General features: G+C 42.7%; 1 protein-coding gene across 1 annotated transcript; it reads left to right on the top strand.

Annotated features, from left to right (window-relative positions):
- The first annotated feature begins 278 nt into the window (after positions 1–278).
- On the top strand, positions 279–19,254 carry col1a2 (collagen, type I, alpha 2). Its single transcript, XM_075450069.1, has 50 exons — positions 279–486; positions 1,688–1,689; positions 3,530–3,565; positions 4,052–4,135; positions 4,652–4,708; positions 4,919–4,963; positions 5,061–5,114; positions 5,243–5,296; positions 5,412–5,465; positions 5,570–5,623; positions 6,129–6,182; positions 6,322–6,366; positions 6,539–6,637; positions 6,846–6,899; positions 7,208–7,306; positions 7,745–7,789; positions 8,305–8,403; positions 8,546–8,599; positions 8,692–8,799; positions 8,894–8,947; positions 9,034–9,132; positions 9,549–9,602; positions 9,721–9,819; positions 9,905–9,958; positions 10,063–10,116; positions 10,239–10,292; positions 10,449–10,502; positions 10,608–10,652; positions 10,856–10,954; positions 11,081–11,188; positions 11,285–11,338; positions 11,438–11,491; positions 12,048–12,101; positions 12,272–12,325; positions 12,453–12,560; positions 12,767–12,820; positions 13,262–13,315; positions 13,402–13,563; positions 13,721–13,828; positions 14,314–14,421; positions 15,577–15,630; positions 15,727–15,834; positions 15,953–16,006; positions 16,175–16,282; positions 16,424–16,477; positions 16,807–16,914; positions 17,061–17,304; positions 17,470–17,654; positions 17,778–18,020; positions 18,179–19,254. The coding sequence occupies exons 1-50, from the start codon at positions 417–419 to the stop codon at positions 18,323–18,325; spliced, it is 4,056 nt and encodes a 1,351-aa protein (XP_075306184.1). The 5' UTR covers positions 279–416; the 3' UTR covers positions 18,326–19,254.
- Positions 19,255–23,726: the final 4,472 nt, after the last annotated feature.

Here is a 23,726-nt window from a genome sequence, read left to right as displayed (position 1 = left end):
GAGAAAAAACGTAGGCCTTCGTCTCCCTTTTAAACCTCGACGCTGTCCACGTCCTCAAAAAGAATGGATCTAATTAAACGTTGCACTCGTCATCATCGCCAAAGCTTTGCCAAAAGCTTGCTGGTGGAGAGAAGGCAGGGAGATGCAGGACCACATGACTGCCTCTGAGCTGCAGTAGGATGGGAGTCAGATTGGGTTTCTCCTCTCTCATTGGTCGGTGGGCTGACTTTTGACACGCAGACCAGGGACCCTCCTGCCGTATAAATAGGCCTGATAGAACTTTATTATTCTAGCATCACGGCAGCAGGTTTCTGCGAAGTTTGGAGTTATTCGCGTCACCACAACTGTATGCCTGCTTGAAAGTGGTTTAAAAACAGGGGCTCAGCGGCACAAGGAGTCTGCATGTCTGCTTAGACATGCTCAGCTTTGTGGATACTCGGATTCTGTTGCTGCTTGCAGTAACTTCATACCTAGCATCATGTCAATGTAAGTTTCAATGTCTGCTCTTTCTCTGTGATGGATATTTTTTTCCCCCACTGCTTGAGGATCTTTTGCTTGGCTTTTATTTGGGACTGACACATGATGGCCAACCTGAAGACAGCTCTATGCACTGCTGAATAAAACTCAACGGATTGAGCTCAAGCAGAGGATTCTTCACTTTTTTGTTTCCAAGGATACAATTAGGATTTGATTAGTTTTCAAAAGGGAGAAGTTGCGCTGCTGAAACAAAAAAAGAGAGAGAGAGAAAAAAAGTTTTGTTGCTTTGAGAGGGACCTTTATTTCGTCGGCTTAGTGTTTTTTTTCTGACTTTTAATGCATGTAGGGTTATTTCAATAGACCAAAATGTGTTTTATTTTAGGAATAGGATAAAAAGCTTTGTGGGGCGTTGTACACATTGTTCCATGCAGACGTCCAGGGAATTAGGCTTTATTGTAAGGAACTGCAATGTCTCCCCCTGGTGGCCATTGGTGCAAACATCTACTTGGCACCCATCTGATCCCATTCGTTATTAATACGCACACATCTGCTTTATCGAAGATGGCACTATATGATCGAACAATTTATTTAAGTATTACATTTTTTTTTTTTAGCTTTGTCTATGATTTTCTTGACGTTTGATGCTACTAAAGCTGAATATATTTTAAACACTACAATATCATGGCAACATTTAGATGGCAGCTCCTCGGCAATTTTATATGATTATGTTAAGAGATATAGAGAAATTAAAATGTAAAAACCTCACATCACTTTGAATGTCGAAGTGCGCAACCCCGTGGACAACTTGGGACATAACATGTCGGAGTTCATAGGGAGGTCCCAGCCATGACCAGTTGGTCCAGGTACATTGGGGGTAGCTGATGTTCATCTGCAACACAGTATAGCTGAAAGATACCAACTTCAGCCACCATTTAAGAAAAGTGTCACTATGCTATCCTAGAACTTCACATTCTAGAACAAAAGAATGTAAAATGTGTAAAAAAAAAAAAAAAATTTAAGTGTAAAATCAAATCATAAAATGCTCATTTTAAAAAGAGTGGAGCAAAACTAGTGTGGTATAAGAAGCAGGTGTCGTCAGAAATGATATACAACTTTTCTTGTTTGTAACAGCAGGCCAACTATTCATGCCCCAGGGCCAATAACTACCTGCTCAGGCCTGTTAGCAGCTTTATTATCTGGAATGCTGCAGCAGTGTGATCCACATCGGTTGCAGAGGCAGACAGTCTGGCAAAAGTTACAGTGATTCACAAACTGTCTAAAGTAGGCATTGCTCTCAGCTGCACTTTAAGCTGGGCTGAGACATATTAGACTGTAAGCAGGGTGCCGGCACATAAATATGTGGGAAAGCTACATCTTTTCGTGTGTTTAACATGTTTAAGCAAGACAAAAAAAAAATGTATTGAACTTTTCCAGAAGCAGGCGATGCGTTTAGCTTAAAACGTCCCAAATTCTGACAAAGGCTTCATGGCTCAGGTGAGGGTTCAAGACACGAAAACACACAAAAAACCCAGCTTCAATACTAAATCCCTGCAGTTTGTTTTGGTTGCTGTGGCACCGACCTTAACATTGTCTGCAGTATTCTTAATTTCCTCAATCTGCGGCCAGTACGTACGCTTTATAGGGTATTTAGTTTTTTGTTTGTTTTGGGGTTTTTTGCCAAACAAAGGAAAATATGACACTTTAAGAAGAATTTTACACATTAAACAAGAGTATAGATGGATGGAAATTACTTTTGATATGCATTGTGTTCTAACGGAGTATTCCTTTTTTTCTCTCCCTGCCCTCCTCTTCTGCCTCCTCCTCGTCATCATCATCATCATCATCATCATCATCATCTCTACAATGCCACAGTGACGGTGAGTAAACATGCATGCATCCATAAAATCAAAATATATATGAAAGAAAGCTTTACCTTTGCCTGTTTTTTGTCCTCCAACACCTGTGAAACATCCCTGGGAAGAGGGTTTCTGCCTCTGAGTTATTTCGTGTAGTTTTCTCCCTTCCTGTCCATGAATAGGAGAGGGTCCTATTGGCCAAAGATTGTGTCAATGAAAACTAAACCGCGGTGCTGAGGCACCCGTGGGGCCTGGTACAAAGGGTCCTTTCTAAGGACAGCAGAGAGGGGGCAGAGAAAGTTTTTGTCCCAAAAAGCTCACTTTGGGTCAGTTTTAGAGGCAATTTGGAGGCAAATACCTAGTCTCAGACTAGTAAGTCAAGGCTGAAATTCTTAGCTTGAATAAGGTGGGCACACAAAAAAGGCAAGCATTACTTGTTTAAATAACTTTGCTTGTATTTGAGATCGCCTTGGATGAAGTATCTGTCGTTAGGTTGTTGTTTGCAGCCTCTTTGCAGCCATTTTAAGGTGCATCATGCACCGTGTGGTTCTGCTAGATTTCACCTGTCCCACAAACTGTCGTACTCCTACCGACAAGCCCAGTTTGGGATTATCTTTATCACGTTGCTTCTTTGTGCACATGTTGATCATTTATATCACATGCACATCACTATGGTGTCTCCTCATATGAAGGCCAGTTCTGTGTCTGCATGAGCCTCCCTTATTTATAATATGGTTTTGGAAGATTTCTTTTCTTTATGGGCACTCGTAATCACACATACGCACAACATAAGTACGAATTAAGCTGGATGTGGTCAATCCTTACATTGAACGATGTGCCATCCCCTAAAAAGACTGAAAAAGATCAATCTTACATTTATTTATCTTCTTTTCTATTCAGAGAAGGTTCAAGCTGAGCGAATAATGCTGTTCTTATGTGCCATTTAATGCCTGACGTGTGGCATATAAGACACAAGAGGCATAGTTTGAATCAGACACTGTGAGGGTATCTTTATGATTTCTTGTCAAATCACTAATTCAACTCTGGCATTTGCTTAGCTTTCATACATTCAGTGTAGATTAGAGACAGTGGCTTATTTAGCAAGAAAGGCAGTTTGGAGTTGATATGCTACTAAAGCAATAAACTGAGCCATCTGCTGTGTGTTGTGGTCTCACTGTGGGATTTCTGTGCTGCAGGGTCCCAGAGGAGACAAAGGACCTCGAGGTGACAAGGTAAGCAGAAGTGCAGCTCTGCTGCCTTTGATCTAACAAGCAAATGTGTAATTATATTATTCCAGGAGGTATATTTACAAAGTATCTCTGCCGATGTGTTTGTTGACGGAATTTGACCTGTTAACCTTAGTAGGCCACACCCCTTTGTTTACATCACCCATAGTGGGGCACACTATAGCACTTGATGACAACAATAAAGTTAGCCTATAGATATTTAAAGTTATTTTGAATTTACACATCTGTATCAGCATCTTTTCTTTCTTTTGCTAAAATCAAACCCCCTGATAGAAACAGGATTTACTACTAAAAGGGTCCAGCATTATGTTCATTTCTGTTCAACTGCAGTATAATGTATCGGTTTGTTTTAAAAGTAGAATTTAATAAATTCCCGAACAGATGACACACAAACTGCATCCTCAAACAGACATCATTAGCTGGACATTTAATCACAAAATGAACTCACACATGTCGTCTGTGTTTTTCCAGGGTCTTCCCGGCCCTAACGGAAAAGATGGCAAACCCGGACTCCCTGGCCCCCCTGGCCTTCCTGGACCACCTGGACTCGGAGGAGTAAGTCTGGTTATAATAGGCAGCATGTGTCAGCAGTGTTTCTCGAAAATGGGGTCAAAAAATGTTAGGAGGGAGCGACGTTGGCTCTAAAATGACAATTTCTTTCATTGCAAACTGTGCAGTTTAAAGCAGCCACATGGGCCTAAATCTGTGGACCTACATTTGGCATTCTGCTGTGTCACATGACAAGTCCAATAAAACACACACCTGATTTTAATAGGTGAACACTGTTGACCTCACGGCCTCATTAACGATGTGATAAAAGTGCAACTTTAACCTTTTGTCCCTTACCTTCGAACAGAAGGCCTTCTAAAAAATGACACGTGCACGAGACAAAATTGGGTCACATAGTGTTGCTGTTTATAGTAAATAACTTGTCAAAAATTTGAAATGATTGTCAGTGATTCATAGTATTTGAACTGCCTGGATGTATCAGTTCAGTAGAGGCTTATCAATACCCACATAGATTTTGAACGCATCTAATCTGTTGTTTATTTTTGTATTTCTGCTCAACAGAACTTTGCTGCTCAGTATGATGGCGTGAAAGCCCCTGATCCTGGCCCCGGACCAGCTGTAAGGGGCCTCTCTTTTTCTCCCAACCACATTTCCAAACAGCCACATTCTCCACATCTAGCATCAGTTGTTTGCAGATATGCCTTTGCATTCTTGCCTACACAGTAGTTATTATAGTGCATGAGCAATTTTAGATATGTCACACACTAACAGCAGACAAACACATTTCAGGATTTATCTTTGGTTTGCTAACTCTTGTTTTTCTTTTAGGGTCTTATGGGACCCAGAGGCCATCCCGGACTTCCTGGACTCCCTGTAAGTGTGATAACCTGCTACGGTTAGACCCCATATAAGAACCTGTTAAAGTCTCAGTGCATCATGACTAATGCCTATACCTCCTTTCACTCAATAGGGACCTCAGGGACATGCAGGACACCCTGGTGAGCCTGGAGAGCCCGGACAGGCTGTGAGTGCATCCTCCAAATAATTCACAATTCTTCAGTTTAATATGAAAGAAAAAAATATGCTTTTTTGGGATTATTGCAGTTGCCGTCTTGATCTGTGAGACCATAATGCTTTAATTCTCTTTCCCAGGGTGCCGTTGGTCCTCGTGGCCCCCCTGGACCTCCTGGCAAAACTGGAGAAGATGTACGTATTCATTCGTGCCTTTTTCCTCATCACTTTTGGGATTCATTTTGAGTTGCCGCTGGAGATTTTATTTGGTCAAATATCATATGGTGAAGTCTCTTTTGTTTCCTCACAGGGTAACAACGGAAGACCTGGCAAGCCCGGAGACAGAGGTGCCGCCGGCCCTCAGGTGAGATATTTTCACCGAGGCATGGAGAAACAAACACCAAGCCATTTCAGATAGTTTGATTGCAAATGCAGCGTGAATAATGTTCTTTACTTTTTGAATTGCAGGGTGCTCGTGGATTCCCCGGAACCCCTGGACTTCCAGGAATGAAGGGACACAGAGTGAGTGTCCATATTTTACTCTTCATGAACTTTCCCTTCCTGCTTACCTGAGTCCATCCAACTTGTCCCAAAGCAGCATGTTGTTGAGGAATGGCAACACCTGTGCTGTGCAGAAAGTGGATTACAGTTTAACAGAGCATCCTGCCCCATAATGAGCACTGGGAGTGATTACAGAGCTAACCTCCTTCATCTTGGTTTGCTTAAAAATGACTGGATTGCCTGAAAGGACCAAGCTTCATTGCCAAGCTCAAAACCTAGCATGAAGTTTTTCATGCCGTCCTTTCTCCCACATGGACCATTACCATAGGTCTGGATTAAACACGTTGTATTTATCCTAGGTCTAAGTCCATTGAGAACCTGCATTGTCTTCTATAACCCTGTTTTCCTACTTTTTTCAATCTCGGGAGGATCAGATCACCATTTTGATAAACCTTCTCTTATGTATTGCCCTCAGTATGATCTCTCTGCGGGCATCCTCTTACGTCATTGTGTTCCTGTATTTTAGGGTTACAGTGGTCTGGATGGACGTAAGGGAGAGGCCGGTGCTGCTGGCGCCAAGGTAAGGCCCCATATAACCTCCATGTTATAGCCTCAGCGAGTGTTTCCAGTTTCCTTTACACACATTATCCTGCTTCACCTCTTAACATGTGACCCTGAGACAGATACTTCATTATGCAATTGTCTTACCTCCCCTGTAGGGTGAGCCTGGTGCCCATGGAGCTTCTGGAAGCCCTGGACTGGCTGTAAGTTTTTGATCAGACAAGATTCATCTTTTGAGGATAAAAAAAAAAAAAAGAGAGAAGATTTTTACAACATTTTTCAATCAGACATGCGCACGTTCAGCTGATGATGGGAGTACACTATGTGATATGAACAACCTAAAAGCTGGAAAGGTAATTTATGTCTCATCTTCAGGGACAACGTGGTATGTCTGGTGAGAGAGGTCGCCCTGGACCTGCCGGCTCTGCTGGTGCTCGTGGTGCTGATGGCAATGCTGGACCTGCTGGCTCTGCTGTGAGTAAACCCCTTCATCAGTGTCAAATTTGCATGAAAGTTGCATCATCGGGATACATATTTACTATACACATCTGGTTCTGCTTAGACATAACTTGTGAAGTCCGATGTAAAACTTGGTTTCAGTTACAGCTGTTATGGTTATAGGTGTAAATGTTGACCTGTATGACGTGTGTCCTGACATCATGTCTGCTCCTCTCTAATCCAGGGTCCCTTGGGTGCTGCTGGTCCCCCAGGCTTCCCCGGTGGTCCTGGCCCCAAGGTAGGTCTGATGTCACTTCTTGCTGCGCACCCTTCATTTTTAGGGTCACAAATAGAGAGTCAGCCATTATGGCCAGAAACTTGAGCCCATCCCAACATATTCTTACTCATTATCCCCATGGGAATTTGCACATATGTCATATATATCCAAGTCAAATTTTGATCAAAATCTTAATCAAACCAACCACATACTAATATTAGATGTAATTTCTAAATGTTGTTTTCAATGTAACACTTGCCGACAATCTCAAACTAGCTGGATAATATTTATACATTGTTTGATAGTGGTTGTATTTTTGTTATTAACAGGGAGAGATTGGACCTGCTGGATCCTCTGGTCCAGCTGGACCTCAGGGATCTAGAGGAGAGCCTGGAACCAATGGTGCTGTTGGCCCTGCTGGACCCCTTGTAAGTATAAAAAGATTTAGTTGCCATGCTCATTTCCCTCTGACAACATTCAGTCGTTCAGTTGACTTGATTTAGTGTTGCTTTAAAGAAGATGGTTAAAATGTTAAAGTCTAGATCGATGAATTGCAGAACTTTTTCTATTAAAAACAAATGTCGACTTTAAGAATGCTTCACTGAAATCTTTTATTACTCTGTTAGTGGCTTTATTCTGTGAACAGTACTTTATAGAGCACTTTATTGTAATATTGAGGTTGAATATTCATACGTTAAAACTGAAATACACAAAAATCAAAACGACCCCTTTTTCTGACTGAAGTTTTCCACATTTATATTATATTTTATCTGCTCCTGTTTATTTTCTAAGCAGTCAAATGTAATAATTTTAGATGCATTGCATATTTGATTCTTAGATCTTGATTTCTTGTGCTTTCCCTGCAGGGTAACCCTGGTGTCAATGGCCTGAATGGAGCCAAGGGAGCTGCTGTAAGTATCCAAGCTGTAACAGAAGTTGCTTTGAGCCAATCCTGTGACCCAAACAACACATAAGTAGGAAACCAGTTTGCCATGGTTTCCTACTTATGTGTTGTAATGCCCACACACATTGTCGATAGTTTATACATCAGATACACGAGACCCAACTCATACTTGGGGGTCGCAAAGTGAAGAATGGGAACATTTGCACTTTTTACACAGTAACCACATGCATTTTCAAAGCACACCATCATCTACTTTTTCTGTGACACACCTGTGAAGTTTTAAGTGTCTTTCACTGTTTTCATGCACTAGCTAAATTTGACCTCGAACAAGTAATTCAACGCATAATTCAAGTACTCATAGCACTTTTGTGTTGATTCCTCAGACAGAAAGTCTGACTCACAGATACACAGACAGATAACCAACTTAACCGATACCAGCTTTGCCATCGAAACAGATGTTTTTATTTTGAAGTACGATTTAACAAGCTGTCATGCTGATCTGTAATCTTGCCTGTTGCTCAGGGCACCCCTGGTGTTGCCGGAGCCCCTGGCTTCCCTGGACCAAGAGGAGGACCTGGACCTCAGGGACCTCAGGGTGCCTCTGGACCAAGAGGCCTTTCTGTGAGTAACACATACAGTTCAGAAAGATTGTTGTTCTTACACCCTAATATGCACGCATATAGCAACACTCAAAGAGACAGCAAATGTACACATGTACTTGTTATTAGGATTAAGAGTATTTGTTTTTCTCTATATATTTTAGGGAGATGCCGGTGTTCAGGGTGTCAAGGGAGACTCCGGTCCCAAGGGAGAGCCTGTAAGTTCATATTCTAATCAATTTCTACTTTCTTCAGAAATGTATTTGAAAACCAGCTTATGAACCCCAAACTTCTCTTTTGCTCTCCTCAGGGTAACTCTGGACCTCAGGGAGCCACCGGACCCCAAGGTGAGGAGGGCAAAAGAGGACCCACTGGTGAGCTTGGTGCCACTGGACCTGCTGGAATGCGTGGAGCTAGAGTGAGTACTACAGCGTCATTTCCATTGGTGATGCCCATAATATCTGTAGCTATAGCACCAGAACGAGCTGTTAACACCTGCATGTCTCCATTAGGGAACTCCCGGCAGCCGTGGTTTGCCTGGTTCTGATGGAAGATCTGGTCCCATTGTGAGTATTACATTGAAATATGGAAACATTTAGTCATGTTTTGAAATGTTCTCCTCTTTAATTTGTTGCATCTTCCATTCTCATAGGGTATGCCTGGTGCTCGTGGTGCCAGTGGTGCTGCTGGACCTCGTGGAGCCCCTGGTGATGCTGGCCGTGCTGGTGAGCCTGGCCCAGCTGGTCTCAGGGTGAGTCTTTTGCTAAGTCCTGAATTTGAACTGTGACGGATCAAAATCTCATTGTGAGAATCACAGAGAGACTTTCAAAAGGGGGGTAGGCCTCTAGCAAATAAACTAAACTGATAAAGAGATAAAAGCAATAGATGGAAATGGCTGAGAATAGTGTAGCTGTTGTTGGGGCTGCTTGTGTTGCCATTATGCCTTTGTTTTCATTTACGTAGTAAACCAGTGATAGTTGGGGTCACAAGTCTTTGCCTATGTTTGAAGTTGAAAAGTTTGGGAACCCCTGACGTAGAGTGATAAAGCTGTAATGGCAGACTACTGTGTGACCTACAATTTTATGAGAAGTTAAAGCAACTAAATGAGTCAGCTGTGGCAGTGCAAGTTATACATCTTAATGAATGACCAATATGTTTTGTCCACAGGGTCTCCCAGGAAGCCCTGGAAGCTCCGGACCCCTCGGAAAGGAAGGACCTGCTGTGAGTGAACCTGAATTTGACTCAAACAGTTTTCCTCCAGCTGGTCTTATTCTGTAACAACAATATTTGCTTAAATAAATACTGTTAACACAATGTCTTGTTTTGCAACCTGCTCCAGGGTCCTGCTGGACAAGATGGCCGCGGTGGACCTCCTGGCCCAACTGGACCTAGAGGCCAGCCCGGAAACATCGGTTTCCCTGGACCCAAAGGACCTGGTGTAAGTAAACATAAAAATGATCCTTTTGAGCTAAAATCAATTTCTGCTTAGGCACAGCCTTTAGTAAGCCTGTTTTTTACCCCAGGGAGAGCCCGGCAAGCCTGGAGACAAGGGAGCTACTGGCCCCACTGGACTGAGAGTATGTGAAAAAAGACACATTATAATTAGAATAGAAACATTTTTTGTCATTGATGGACTCCTGAGTTGTCAGTTGTAGCATTTGATTCCTATTTTTGTGTTTAGGGAGCTCCTGGACCTGATGGCAACAATGGAGCCACTGGCGGCATGGGACCTGCTGTGAGTGTCCTTAAGTACATGAGTGGACCTATATTTTGCATCAAATGTAAAATATATGATATTATTTTACCACCACTAAACCATTTTTAACACAGGTAACTCTTTTTTCCTTCTTGGTGTAGGGCGGCGCTGGTGACAAGGGAGAGCAGGGACCTTCTGGAGCTCCTGGCTTCCAGGTTTGGATCCAACTCTTGTCACACAAATTAGCACTGTTGAACAGGGAAATACAATGTTGTGTTCTTGCCTTTAAAGCTTACACACAGTAACATACACTTCTTCACTTCCTTCTTGTTGACCCCATTGGAACTGATGTCTCTGTTTGATATTCTAAGGGTCTTCCTGGACCAGCTGGACCTGGTGGAGAGGCTGGCAAGGCTGGAGACAGAGTAAGCAAACACAAATTGAGTTTTCCACAACAATCCTAAAGAGATTGCAGTTTACTGCGAGTAGTAGTGTACTATACCTCTAACCAACTGGTTGTGTCTCTGTAGGGTATCCCAGGAGATCAGGGAGTTGCTGGACCTGCTGGTGGCAAGGTGAGATCACCTGCTTGTGCCTTTGTTTTTCAGAGCACATGAATGTTTGTACACTGGATGTTCGATGAATTACATTTCAAACCAAGTTATGTTCTGGGTTATGTTATTTTATTCATTTTTTTTTATCAAGAACAGAACCTTTTCTCTATTCAGAAGTTTCCTTTTCATATGCATAATGAAAACATACGTGTGTGATCCGACAGGGAGAGCGTGGTAACCCAGGTGCTGCCGGATCCTCTGGACCTCAGGGACCAATGGGAGCCCGTGGACCCGCTGGAGCCCCTGGAGCTGATGGTGGCAAGGTAAGGCGATGGGATGGCAGTGAGAAACAGTAAGACGCAAAGTTTACAACGAAAGTGAGAAAAATATTGTGTACAGACTCAGAGCAAAAAAAAAAATCAACCAAAGTTTGCCCTGTCCATTTCCAGGGAGAGCCCGGTGCTGCCGGAGCTGCTGGTGGTCCTGGACACCAGGGACCTGGTGGTATGCCTGGTGAGCGTGGAGTAGCTGGTGCTCCTGGAGGAAAGGGAGAGAAGGTAAACTCTAAAAAAAAAAAATCTACTATCCGCAAAAGAACTGATCTTTTGTAAATGTATTAATTATCTTTTTTACTGTCCACCTTTCTCTAACAGGGTGAGGGTGGACACAGAGGCCCTGATGGAAATTCTGGCAGAGATGGTGCCCGTGTAGGTTAAACTGTTCAATAAACCGGTTCAATTTATGAGTTTTTAGCCAGTACTTTGGCCAGGGCCATGGCCTAACTGTACCCTCCTCTCTCTTACCAGGGTATGCCTGGACCTGCTGGACCTCCCGGACCCACTGGAGCTAATGGTGATAAGGTAAGCTGTTATTTGGTGATATTTCTGACGGAAATTACCAAATGGCATGATTGTATAGATTCCTGCTATGTGAATATATATTGGGTAGTTTTGTGACCTACAAATGGCTTCTGCCAAAACTATACAAAATGGACTCCAGTGTATCTCACCCACAACAGTAAGCTGGCATTAGCAGCGCATTGCCGCCATCAAAATCCGTTGGAAATGTAACCACTGAGCAAATCCAAACCTTACTTTCAGTCCTATGACACTTCTGTGTAACAGAAATTGTAATTACCCCTGACATTGTGTCACATTTTAAGCTACAGCCTTAATAGTGCCATCTAATGGCTATTTTATAAAACTGCAGCAACGATTAATCTACAACTTAAAATAAACTGACAGTGGTTATGAAGTCAAAATAAATTTAGCAAAACCAAATGTGGTAACTTCAGAGGACTTTTGTATATGATATTCTGCATCTTGTAACCCTCTCCAGTTTAACACTCAAATAATTGCATCGTAATTCATAGTGGAAAGTTAACATTCAATTCTAAGTCAATGTTCTCTCCTTCAGGGTGAGGGTGGTTCCTTTGGACCTTCTGGCCCTGCTGGACCCCGTGGAGCCTCTGTAAGTGCCTGTCTATTGCTTTCCTCTTGTCAACAGATATCACCCTACCTTTTGAGGGGCTGATGATATCATTGTACATATCACTTGATAACCTTAGTAAACCCTACTACCTTTAACAAGGACCTACTGGTTCGAGGAGTTTTCCTGATCAACTGCTTTTTTGTCCACAGGGAGAGCGTGGAGAGGTTGGACCTGCTGGAGCCCCTGGATTCGCTGGACCCCCTGTAAGCCCTTCTCAAAATACACCCAGATCACAATGAACACATAAAAAACGACCAAAACGTTTAATTAATGCAGAAATGCGCAGGCTTGTCCTGATAATGATCTAGCCCTGCTCCATCCGTCCCACAGGGTGCTGATGGTCAAACCGGAGCAAGAGGAGAGCGTGGGCCTGCTGGAGGAAAGGGAGAGGTTGGCCCCTCTGGCCCTGCTGGACCCTCTGGACAGTCTGGACCTCCTGTGAGTAGACACTTACACACTTGCAAGTGTCAGTCAAAATGTTTGATTTAAGGAGTAGCGCAATGTCAGTCAATGTCAATCAGACACAAGAGTGAGAGCCTTCAGTTTAGGATGACATTAAAAGTTCATTCACGTAGCTGAACATGAGCACGTGCATAAAGTTTATGGGAAGTGACTAATGCTGACTTTATCTTCTGGTTACCTAGGGTGCTTCCGGCCCTGCTGGAGCTACTGGTGCTCGTGGAGACAATGGCCCCAATGTGAGTGCTGAAAAAAATACACAGACTTATTCGTACAGCATGCACCTGCCACACACTTACACACACTTACACACGCTCTTGTTAGCTCTGCTGGTGTGCATGAATTAAAGTCTATTCATCAGATGAAAACATCAGGAAGAGGAAGGACTAGTTTTTTTTATTTTATCACAGTACTGTTTAATGCTTTTTTTTCAACCCAAGAGGAATATTGACTTTTTTCCTTGCAGCTTCATCCAACAGTGTGCTTGTTTCTAGTCTTTTTTAAATCTCTCCCTATATAACAGAAAAATAATCAAGTTTAAGGATATTGCTGAAGAAATCTGTGGCAGTGCTCATCGCGACATGTGATCAGTGTTTATACTTTTTAAATGGATATCAACACAACAGACTATGACATAAGCTTCTGTATAACCTGTGTGTATTCTGTGTGTTTCTGGTCAGGGTCTGACTGGTTTCCCTGGTGCTGCCGGTAGAGTTGGTGCTCCTGGACCTGCTGTGAGTGCCCATTTTGCAGTTACAGTTATTGATGACTATACACACGACGTTAACAATAACTCGCTCACCGGCTCTTCTCTTATCAGGGTATTGTTGGACCTTCTGGTCTCTCTGGTCCTGCTGGCAAAGATGGACCCCGTGGTCTCCGTGGTGATCCCGGTCCCTCTGGTCCTTCTGGAGAGCAGGGAATGGTTGGCCCACCTGGTCCATCTGGAGAGAAGGGACCTAGTGGAGAGACTGGTAAAGCTGTAAGTTACATGAGACTACAGAGCAATGAAATTTTGAGAACTGCTTAGCTACACAGGACAAATTTCTGGTATTTAACCAAGCTCACATAGATATATAGACCCTCATCCTGCACTCGCTGATGTGTGACTGATGATGATTTTTATTAAATTTGTTTAGGGTCCTGCTGGTGCTCCTGGAGCCTCCGGTCTTCTTGGACTTCAGGGATTCGTTGGTCTGCCTGGTTCCAGAGGAGATCGTGGTACAGGTGGCACTGCTGGTCTTGTTGTAAGTACAAATTATCGCTGACTGTAGTATTAATCTGCTAAAAGCCAGCAGATATGACCATTTTGTCACAAACAATTTATCTGAGTGTGACAAACAATAGATAACTGATTTTAACAAGTTGGAAATCATGTGTGCCAGATTATAGATAAGCATTAACATCATTGTCACACTAAATTGCAAGCCCTGACATCCTGCATCATTGGGAAATTCAAGAGATCCCACCAACATAGGGATAGTCGTTTCTCATTACTGGTGGACATAGAGCCCATTTGGTAGCTGCTGTGAATTAATACACGCACCCAATGGGTGATTTGCTATTTTGTGACAGTGAGATTACTCTAACTTCTCCTACACCACCAACAACTTGCAAAAAAGTGGGATTGAAGTCCCCCAGTCATAATCCATTTCTTCGTGCACTTTTTGCTATAGAGAAGATTGCAAAAGTTTCTCCTGTATTTGACCCACTGGTTCTCTATCCATCATAGGGAGAGCCTGGTAGAGTTGGACCTCCTGGCCCTGCTGGCCCCCGTGGAGCCCGTGGTAACTTGGGCATGCCCGGTATGACTGGACCTCAGGGAGAGGCTGGACGTGAGGTGAGACTTTAAAATGCCCGCTGAAAATAGTGTAGGAACTTGTAATAATTGTTGTGGGAATGTGCTTTTGAAACATGGGGGGTTACAGATTACTAGTGGCGGTTGAAAATGTAAGAAGTAATGTACATATTTATCTTCTTCTTTAAAGTATTGTAACTTATGACGTGTGATCATATTTGGAAGAAATATTTTAAACTGGACAATGAGCCAGAAAATCAAATATGAAGTTAAACCAGGCAGTGTAAACCTCACAACTGTCCTCAACACCGATAGCTGCCAAACCTATTGGCAAATCTAGCCATTAATTTCTCATGAATGGGGATAAGATCAATTAAGTCCAGTTGACTTAAACGTATTTGTAGATGTTTCCTAAGGTTTAACATCCAACCTTTCTATTTTGAATGGTTGGTAAACGAGCTTTACACACTACAGTCATATTAGATTTCTTTTCAGACTTTAGAGGGAACATCATGTTTTATTTCCAGCGCTGAGAGGCATTCTTGTCCAAAAACCATGGCCAGTAGGCCTCGACTTGGTCGGCTTGCTACAGGCATGGCAGACTCAAGATGTGTAGACCTATACAAGACCTATACATGAAAATTGAAATAAGAAAACTAATTTCAAACCAGGCTAAAAATGGAAAAGAGTGCATACTGCCAAATGAATAACGCCTGTCTAAAAGTCTTTCTCTTTATTATCTACTCAAATTCTTCCCAACTACTTTGCCAATCCATATTATGTGATGTAAAAAAAAGTGCAATGCAGCCACATAAGTGTTTTTGCACGTATGAGATATTTGGAAAAGAGTATAAGCTCTTTCACAATCAACATTTTGGTTTGTTTACTAGAATTTAGTGAGATATTTTTTACACTAACTGGGAAAGATTGTTATCATTACATTCATTTTTTATTTGATTACATTTATTGAGCGACAGTTTTACCACTTCCTAAAACACAATGAATAAAGAGAGTAGTAGTTCTGCCCCAATCAATCAAGTTGAAGTAGTTCAGTCAGTGGAACTCACCTTTAACTATACTTACTGTATGTGTGATAGCTCACACTGAAAACAAGTACTAAGTCAGTGAAGGCTGGGCCACACTCCATACAACTAGACATAAGGTTATAACCGGAACTTTTTTTCTTGCCACCCACAGGGTAGCCCTGGTAACGATGGACCCCCTGGTCGCCCTGGTGCTTCTGGATTCAAGGTAATGTCCTCACTTGTATTTTACACATGTCTGTATACACATACACTGTCTCATATATACTGTGCCCTGACCTTCATGTGTCCTTACCATGCTTAGGGAGACCGTGGTGAGCCTGGAGCTGGTGGTCCCCTGGGACTTGCTGGTGCCCCTGGACCTGCTGGACCCGCTGGAGCTGCTGGCAGACCTGGAAACCGTGGAGAAGCTGTAATTATTTTCAGCACTCAATTCTCATTTTCAAGTTGCATCATTTGGAGGTTACATGCATCTACAGACACGTGCTTGCTCCTCTCATCATCCTGTTCTTGTCTTTCCATGTTCCTAGGGCCCACATGGCCCCACTGGAGCTGTTGGCGCCGCTGGAGCAAGAGGTGGCCCTGTAAGTACAATTAACATGTGTAGTCATAGAAAAGAAGCACAGAATAGTGACTAAAAGTACACAAGTCCAGCCTACAGTACAAGTCACATAAAATTTCCATTCTTTTAGTGACAACTGTGTACAAGTGTAGTAGGGTTATATTTCCGTCTGTGTGCCTGGACATTGTAGGGACCTGCTGGACCCCGTGGTGAGAAGGGAGTTGGTGGAGAGAAGGGAGACAGAGGCATGAAGGGTCTGCGTGGACATCCAGGTCTCCAGGGAATGCCTGGACCTTCTGTGAGTACCTGCACACCAACACAGTGCACAAAGAATAAAGAAATCTACAACTACATGTTCTAGGATTCCAATGTCATTTGTAGTAGCAGCGTACACAGAAGGTCTTGACATTCATCTGGGTGTTTTTTTTTCCTCCTCCAGGGCCTTAACGGTGACAGTGGACCTGCTGGACCAAACGGTCCTGCTGGACCCAGAGTGAGTGGAGTCCTTAATCTTAGACTCAGTGTTTTCTTTGTTCTACCTGTAATCACACAGGTTCTGGTGAAGCTATAGGGTTTCCTACTCAGAACTACACTAGAAGTGAGAGGCTGGAAGTGATTCCACGTTAGTCGGGCACAATCACACAATACCAGAAAAGAAGGGATGGAAAGAATGCTGCACTGTAACAGGATGAAGCCCTCTCATTCTGAACCTGTAACACTGAAGCACCAAACTCAGGACATGCTGTAATTCATAGCTCTAAATATTGTGGTCTTTCCTTAAAAATCACATTTGACCGTGTAATGTGATGATCTTCTCTTCAGGGACCTGCTGGACCCCATGGACCCCCTGGTAAGGATGGCAGAAGTGGTGGTCATGGTACTATTGGCAGTCCTGGTGCTCGTGGACCCCCTGGATACTCTGGACCAGCAGTAAGCTCGACTTTTACATTAACAGCTTCCTCAAATTGAGTTTGGTTATTTTAGCATTTCATAAAACAAAACAGTGTTGTTTCCACTGTAGAGGTTCTAGATGTAAGTGGAATCTGTGTATCACACAACTGTCTTATTCATCTTAGGGTCCCCAAGGATCTCCTGGACTTCCCGGACTTCCTGGCCCCGCTGGTGGTGGATATGATGTCTCCGGATACGATGAGTACAGAGCCGATCAGCCTGCTCTGAGAGCCAAGGACTATGAAGTCGATGCCACCATCAAGTCACTCAACACTCAGATTGAGAACCTGCTTACCCCTGAGGGATCCAGAAAGAACCCAGCCCGCACTTGCCGGGACATCAAACTCAGCCACGCCGACTGGAGCAGCGGTATGCTTGACTTCATCAAATAGTTGCTTCAGGCAAAGATAGTCTTTCATTTTGTCAGTTTCAATTGTATTCTAAAGCCTGCACTGCATGTTTAATTCATTCATAATTGCCGCCTCAAACTGGACTAAAAATCAAGTTTGACTGTCTTCTCCTCCTCCTTTGTAGGATTCTATTGGATTGACCCCAACCAGGGTTGCAGCAACGATGCCATCAAGGTCTTCTGCGACTTCACCACCCGCGAGACCTGCGTCTATGCCCATCCTGAGAGCATCGCCCGCAAGAACTGGTACAGAAGCACAGAGGGCAAGAAGCACGTCTGGTTCGGAGAGACCATCAACGGTGGTACTGAGGTGAGAGGAGAGGCTTGTTATTTTATCCAACGCAACACTGCACGCTTCAAATAAGACCAGGAAATCACCGGTGCAGTACTTTCTGCATCTCGAATACTGATGGCTGTTCTTTACGTCTTGCAGTTCACCTACAACGATGAGACCCTCAGCCACCAGAGCATGGCCACCCAGCTGGCTTTCATGCGCCTGCTTTCCAACCAGGCTAGCCAGAACATCACCTACCACTGCAAGAACAGCGTTGCCTACATGGATGATGAGAGCGGCAACCTGAAGAAGGCTGTGGTGCTCCAGGGCTCCAACGACGTTGAGCTCAGGGCCGAGGGCAACAGCCGCTTCACCTTCTCCGTGCTGGAGGACGGCTGCACTGTGAGTAGATTCTTGGTTCTTTGGTATCTTTTATTTTCTACTCCTTTATGAGGGAGAAATGATTTGGTTTGCAAGCTGCTAATTTTGCTACAGTTATGGTGCTGCAAGACACACCTAATTTGCATCTGACCTCTCTTTTTCTTCCCTTATCATTGCAGAGACACACTGGTGAATGGAGCAAGACAGTGATTGAGTACAGAACAAATAAACCATCTCGCCTGCCCATCCTCGACATTGCACCTTTGGACATTGGTGGAGCTGATCAGGAGTTTGGTTTGGACATTGGCCCAGTCTGTTTCAAATAAATAGACTCATGATAAATTAACACCAAAAAGAGAGAAAGAACGAAAAAAAAAGAAACCCCCAAAATCTCTGCCCTCCTTTTTGTGTTGTTTTTTTATACCGAATGCTGATTTCTCTCTGCGAATCCACTTGCTTAAGATGGGCAACTATCGGAGAGGACTGAAAGGACTGAACGGAGCGCTTGTGCAATGCAAATTAATACAGCAACCCAAAGGGACGCGGGAAAACACCTTGTTGTGGGACATCATGTCATCTTTTTGTAAAAAATAAAAGAAGTGTAATAAAAATGCTGAAAGTATGCATCACTTTGTGGTCTTTGTATATCTTCCACAGAGGAGGTTTAAAACCACAATTTCCAAGAAAAAAAGGTTTGAACTACCTCATGCCTGTACGCAAAGAAAATACTATTGAGAAAACCTGGGTCCACAACCGAGATGTTAAGACTTCTAATGCTTCAAGTTTTGTCCTGTATCGGAAGGTGCTCAGTTACTTGAAGCAGAGATCTATGGTGCTAATATGCAGCTGTGGAGCAAACCACTTTTCTTTTACTGTATTATTTTGTATTGACCTTTGAGGAGTCTTCCATTTGTCCCGCTGATACTCCCCCACTTTAAGCAGGTGGAATGTTTCAAAATCTGATGTTTGTTTTTTGTTTCATTCTATTTGGTTTCTGTTTGATTTTTTTTTTTTCTTTTCTTTTTTAGACATTTTTTTTTGTTTTTGTTCAGGCTTTTTCCCTCTTCTAGTGCCACTCTCAGTGTTCATACTGGCAGCACATAATTCACATCCAATTCTGAATGGTTTTTAGGCGGCCTTTCTCTCTCAAACAATGACAACACAAAGTCTATTGTACCTATTTTGTATATGTGAGATGTTTAAATAAATTGTGAAAAGTTCTGAAATAAAGCATGTCCAATGTTCCAAAAACCCACCACGCAGTGACTTAAGTGCTTTCATGTTTTAATGACACCGCTGAAGGTGTGTCACTGTAAAAACATTTTTTCAGGTTTTACTTTGGCTGATGATTCATAAATCATCACTGACTTAAACATCTTCCTATTGTGGAAGCTCAGCCATATCTTTATTCACCTTCCCCTTCATCTTGCCTTTCAAAAGTAGATCCAATTCTAATGTATAAAAACCCTCTGTTTACACTGTCCATGCCAATGTGTGATTACTAAACTGCATTGTTTCTTGTAAATATGCATCGTCTCATGTTGCTTTTTTCTTGCATAATACAGCTTTTGCATCCAAATAAATGTCTGTGGTTTGGATCAAGGCTTGAATCGCAGTGATGCATGAATACAGTCGTGAGATTCTGTATGGGATCAAGACATTCCTGCTATTTTGATGTTATTTCCCTTAGTGAAAAACTCTGGGAATTTGGTATCTGAGTACAGTGTGTTAAGGGAACTGGGTCATGAAGAATTTGGGAAAACTGTAGTTAAATATCATCTCTACATGTAGATGAAGTTCTGCTTAGCATGAGCTGAGGCTACAAGGTGAGCTGCAGAACCCTCTGTAACCACTAGAGGGCAGTGTGGCATTTATTTATTGGCATCTCATATTTACATACAGTAGATTTAAACTCAAGGGCAGGCAAAAAAAACTATCTTTGACCAGTGAGCTGCAAATACCGATGTATCTTTTGAATCAGATATATTTGTGTGATCTAGGGGGTCTTTATTATTTAATATGAAAACTGCAGAATGAGACACTAGCTGTGTAGGCCAAACAAAAAATTTCAGCTCTAAAAATACCGTTTGTTGCTGTTAAATAAATAGATGCCACACATCAAAATGTAACACCTTTATTTCTATTGCACCCGCTTGACACTTGCTGCACTGCTGGAGGAGTAAGTCGTTTTTATTTCTGCTGATGACGAAAAAAAAATCTAAAAAATTAACCTTCTTTCATTCAATTACCTTCTGCAAAAAAAAATAAATAAAGAAGCATAACCTATAAAAGTGGCGACACACAGTCGAGAGTCAAGAGTAGACAAAAGACTGCAATCTCAGTTTGATGGGCTTTAAGAGCTTAAGAAAAAAAGAATCAACCTTTCTGTCAGATATTAACGTGCTGTCCTCCAGGCGTAGCTCTAATCCAGAGAATGAAGCAAAAGCTGGACACTTGCAGAGCGGTGATCACTGATCAGGATCAAAAGCTGCATCCTCTGCAGCTGGACTGTATCCTTTTCAGACACTGGTCTGGGGTCCGTTTCACAAAGCAGGTTCAACCAACTCTGAGTCTATTCCTGATCTCTGAGTTGATCTACTCTGAGATAGAAAACCCTGAGTTTTCGGTTCCAGAAACGCTGATTTGAGTGAGGTTAATCAACTCTGAGTAGGTTCACCTTGAGTTTAGCGCGTGCACCACAACTTTAAAAAGCCAGTATCAATGGAGCCCCGATTCGACGAGTCACCTTGGCAACGGGGAAGAGGAGGGGCTACGTTGTTCACCAACCTCGAATTGGAAATCTTAATGCGCTCATACGGCGAGTTTCAATACGTTTTTAGAAATAAGTGCAACACCGTTGCAGCAGCAAAAGTGTAAGTTTAAATGTAGTCCTTTGCAATCCCAATAATATTACAGGAAACTGCTTGAATGATAGCCCATTCATTTATTTCATTTAGGTGCAATCCCGCAGGGGAGAAGCGCACTTGGCAGCAGTTTAAGATGAAATATAAAAACATTGTTCAAACAGGTGAGACCTCGGCATGGAGGTACCTCATTTTGATCATGTTTTACACTGTAAAGTAAATATTAAGTGGCTATTTGACTGTGCAGTTATTTTATTTCCAACATAATGCTGTTTTCACACACATAAACTATGTCTTCTCATCTATATCATCCATCTATACACCGCTGAATCCGTCAGTCGGGTCGCGGGGGGGCTGGAGCCTATCCCAGCGGTCAATGGGCAAGAGGCGGGGTACACCCTGGACAGGCCGCCAGTCCATCACAGGGCCACAGAGACAAACGAGACAAACAACCATGCACACTCACACTCACTCCTAAGGACAATTTAGAGTCATCATCTATATCATGTTCTGTTAAATAATTAAGCCTATTTAAAGTAACACAGACTTCTACTCAGCCAACAGAAAGAAGGCAGATGCCCGTAAAACGGGTGGTGGCCACCACCTCTAACGGGAGGGCAGTGGCTGAGGGAATCCCTGGAGGGTCCACCCCCAAGACACGAGTGCCTTTATAAAATATAATAGGCCTATATATGTCTTTTTTAAGCCTATTCATACAAATATTTATTTGTCTTTTATGTCTTTTTTTTCTTTTGTCCCAACACATTCTGATAGTGCCGCTCAAAAAGATAATTGTCTGTAAATGCAAAAATCTATGCGCGGTCTGATAACCATCTCCGACGAATATTTATTTCTCTGCGCAATAATGCTGCACCTTCATCCACGGGATCGTTGTCAAAAGGACATGTTGGTGAAAAAAGTCGCCTCCTACTGTGCCTAATGGACTTCTAGAAGTAGAAGAACTCGCTCTGCTGACTGAATGAATGAAGAAATCAAATGGCGTGTGTGGCTGAAAGAGGGCGGAGACAGAAAGAAACTCGAGGTTTCTTGAATAAAACCTGTCTGTTACTCCGGTAACTGACCGTGAGGTTAAGTTACCTCTCTTTGTGAAACAGGCTAGAGTTACCCCTCTTTCTCGGGGTTGAGTTACCTCCCTTTGTGAAACGGAAAACTCAGGGTTTCCCTCATTTCAGGGTTAACCAACTCAGAGTTTTCACTAAACCTGCTACGTGAAACGGACCTCTGGTATGCAGCATGACTTTGTCAGGCTGGATGAGGATGGAGGACACGGATGCGGACTTTTCAAAAAATAAAGGTTGATTTATTAACAAAAAACAAAGTGCAAACAAAAGGCGCGGCAAAGCCGGATTCAAAAAACGTAACTATGAAGAACAAACAAAAACTCTTGGCATAGCAATAAATAAATACTTAACTTGGGAAGGGACGAGGAACATGGAACAAACAAGGTTTCTTGGCATGGAGAGCCAACAAGGTAGGCATGAATGGCAACAAAGATCCGGCAAACTAAGAGGGGAGATTGGAAACTAAATAGGGAGTGAGAGTGATTGGAGAGTGAGTGCAGCTGAGGGAAAAAACACAGGTGAAGTGAGTGAAACTAATGAACTGAGTGCAGGGAAACTAAAACATGACTAAAAACTAAACATGGACGGAAAACAAAAACATTGTTCCACCAATGTTTTTGAGTGGCGAGATAACCTTCCGGTTATTGTACGGCCGACTCTAACCACTGAGCCACGGGGATAGTACCATTTCAACAGGGCCTGATGTGTTTCTTCAGTTTGTTCGAAGCTTTGAGCTTGTTTGAGCTCAAACCCATTTTAGTCCAGTGTTTAGACTGGATATTCAGATGAATCAAAGTCAACATTTCTACCATTGGGCCAAGTTTTGTGACTTTTCCTTGAAATGGGCATGTCCTCGTTTGTGGATCCCACTAGCTCGTTTTCTGCTAGCTGCTCCACATTCACATTTATGGTGCAGTCTTATCAACAGCTGCGCCATTGTGACACCGTCCTAATCGGTCTTATCTGCTTACTCTTACTTTTGTAAGCGCCGTTTCGGATTGTTTACGAGCAACATTACAACATGGTTATAATACACGATACATTGTCTATACTACACCCGAGGCTCAAAATCTGAGATAACAGACCAATTAATTTGTCTGCTGAGAGTACGAGCAATGATGTCAGTGGTTGCTCACTGCATTAAAACCTTACCCACAGACAGAGATATCAATACAACCTTCTCTACACCTCGAAACTTCATACATTCAGCATTAGGAGTTTGGGGTTTGTGGGAAGGTTTTGCTTCATTTCAAGGATCCTGAAGACAGACTTGCTTTATCTCACATTTTAATGTGGTGTTTTGTTGTTGTTTTTTTTTGTTACATCACACTGACTGAACTTTGCCTCTTGTACTATTCTTCAGGGGCGTATACAAAAGGACACCCAGCTAAATACCTGTGGAGAGGAGATATTGACTCCTTGCAGGAGTTTGCACTGTGTGTTGCAGGGAGACACAAGCATCTGGTACCCATATTAATTATGGCTGTCAGTTGCAAGACACTCCAAAGAGCAGTCAAAGTTTTCATATTCTAAAGGTATTATTGAAAAATGTGTGCAAGGGGAAAAGGGGAAAGGATTTTTGTATATTTAAATTGACCTAGCCCTTTTACGCATGCTTCAGGTATGGACAAGTTTCAAAGACTTCAAGGTGTTGGGGTTTTTTTGCGAACTGCGAACGAACAAATAAAATAGGAGTGAAAAAAAAAATAAGAAGTCTAACTTGAACAAGATACATGCGACTTCTATTGGTCATGCATTTCAGTTCTCGGACGTCTAGGATT

Source organism: Odontesthes bonariensis, chromosome 18, assembly GCF_027942865.1.
Source record: "Odontesthes bonariensis isolate fOdoBon6 chromosome 18, fOdoBon6.hap1, whole genome shotgun sequence".
Lineage (NCBI taxonomy): Eukaryota > Metazoa > Chordata > Actinopteri > Atheriniformes > Atherinopsidae > Odontesthes > Odontesthes bonariensis.
The sequence above is the reverse complement of the archived record's forward strand: the minus strand, read 5'-3'. Positions and strand labels throughout refer to the sequence as shown.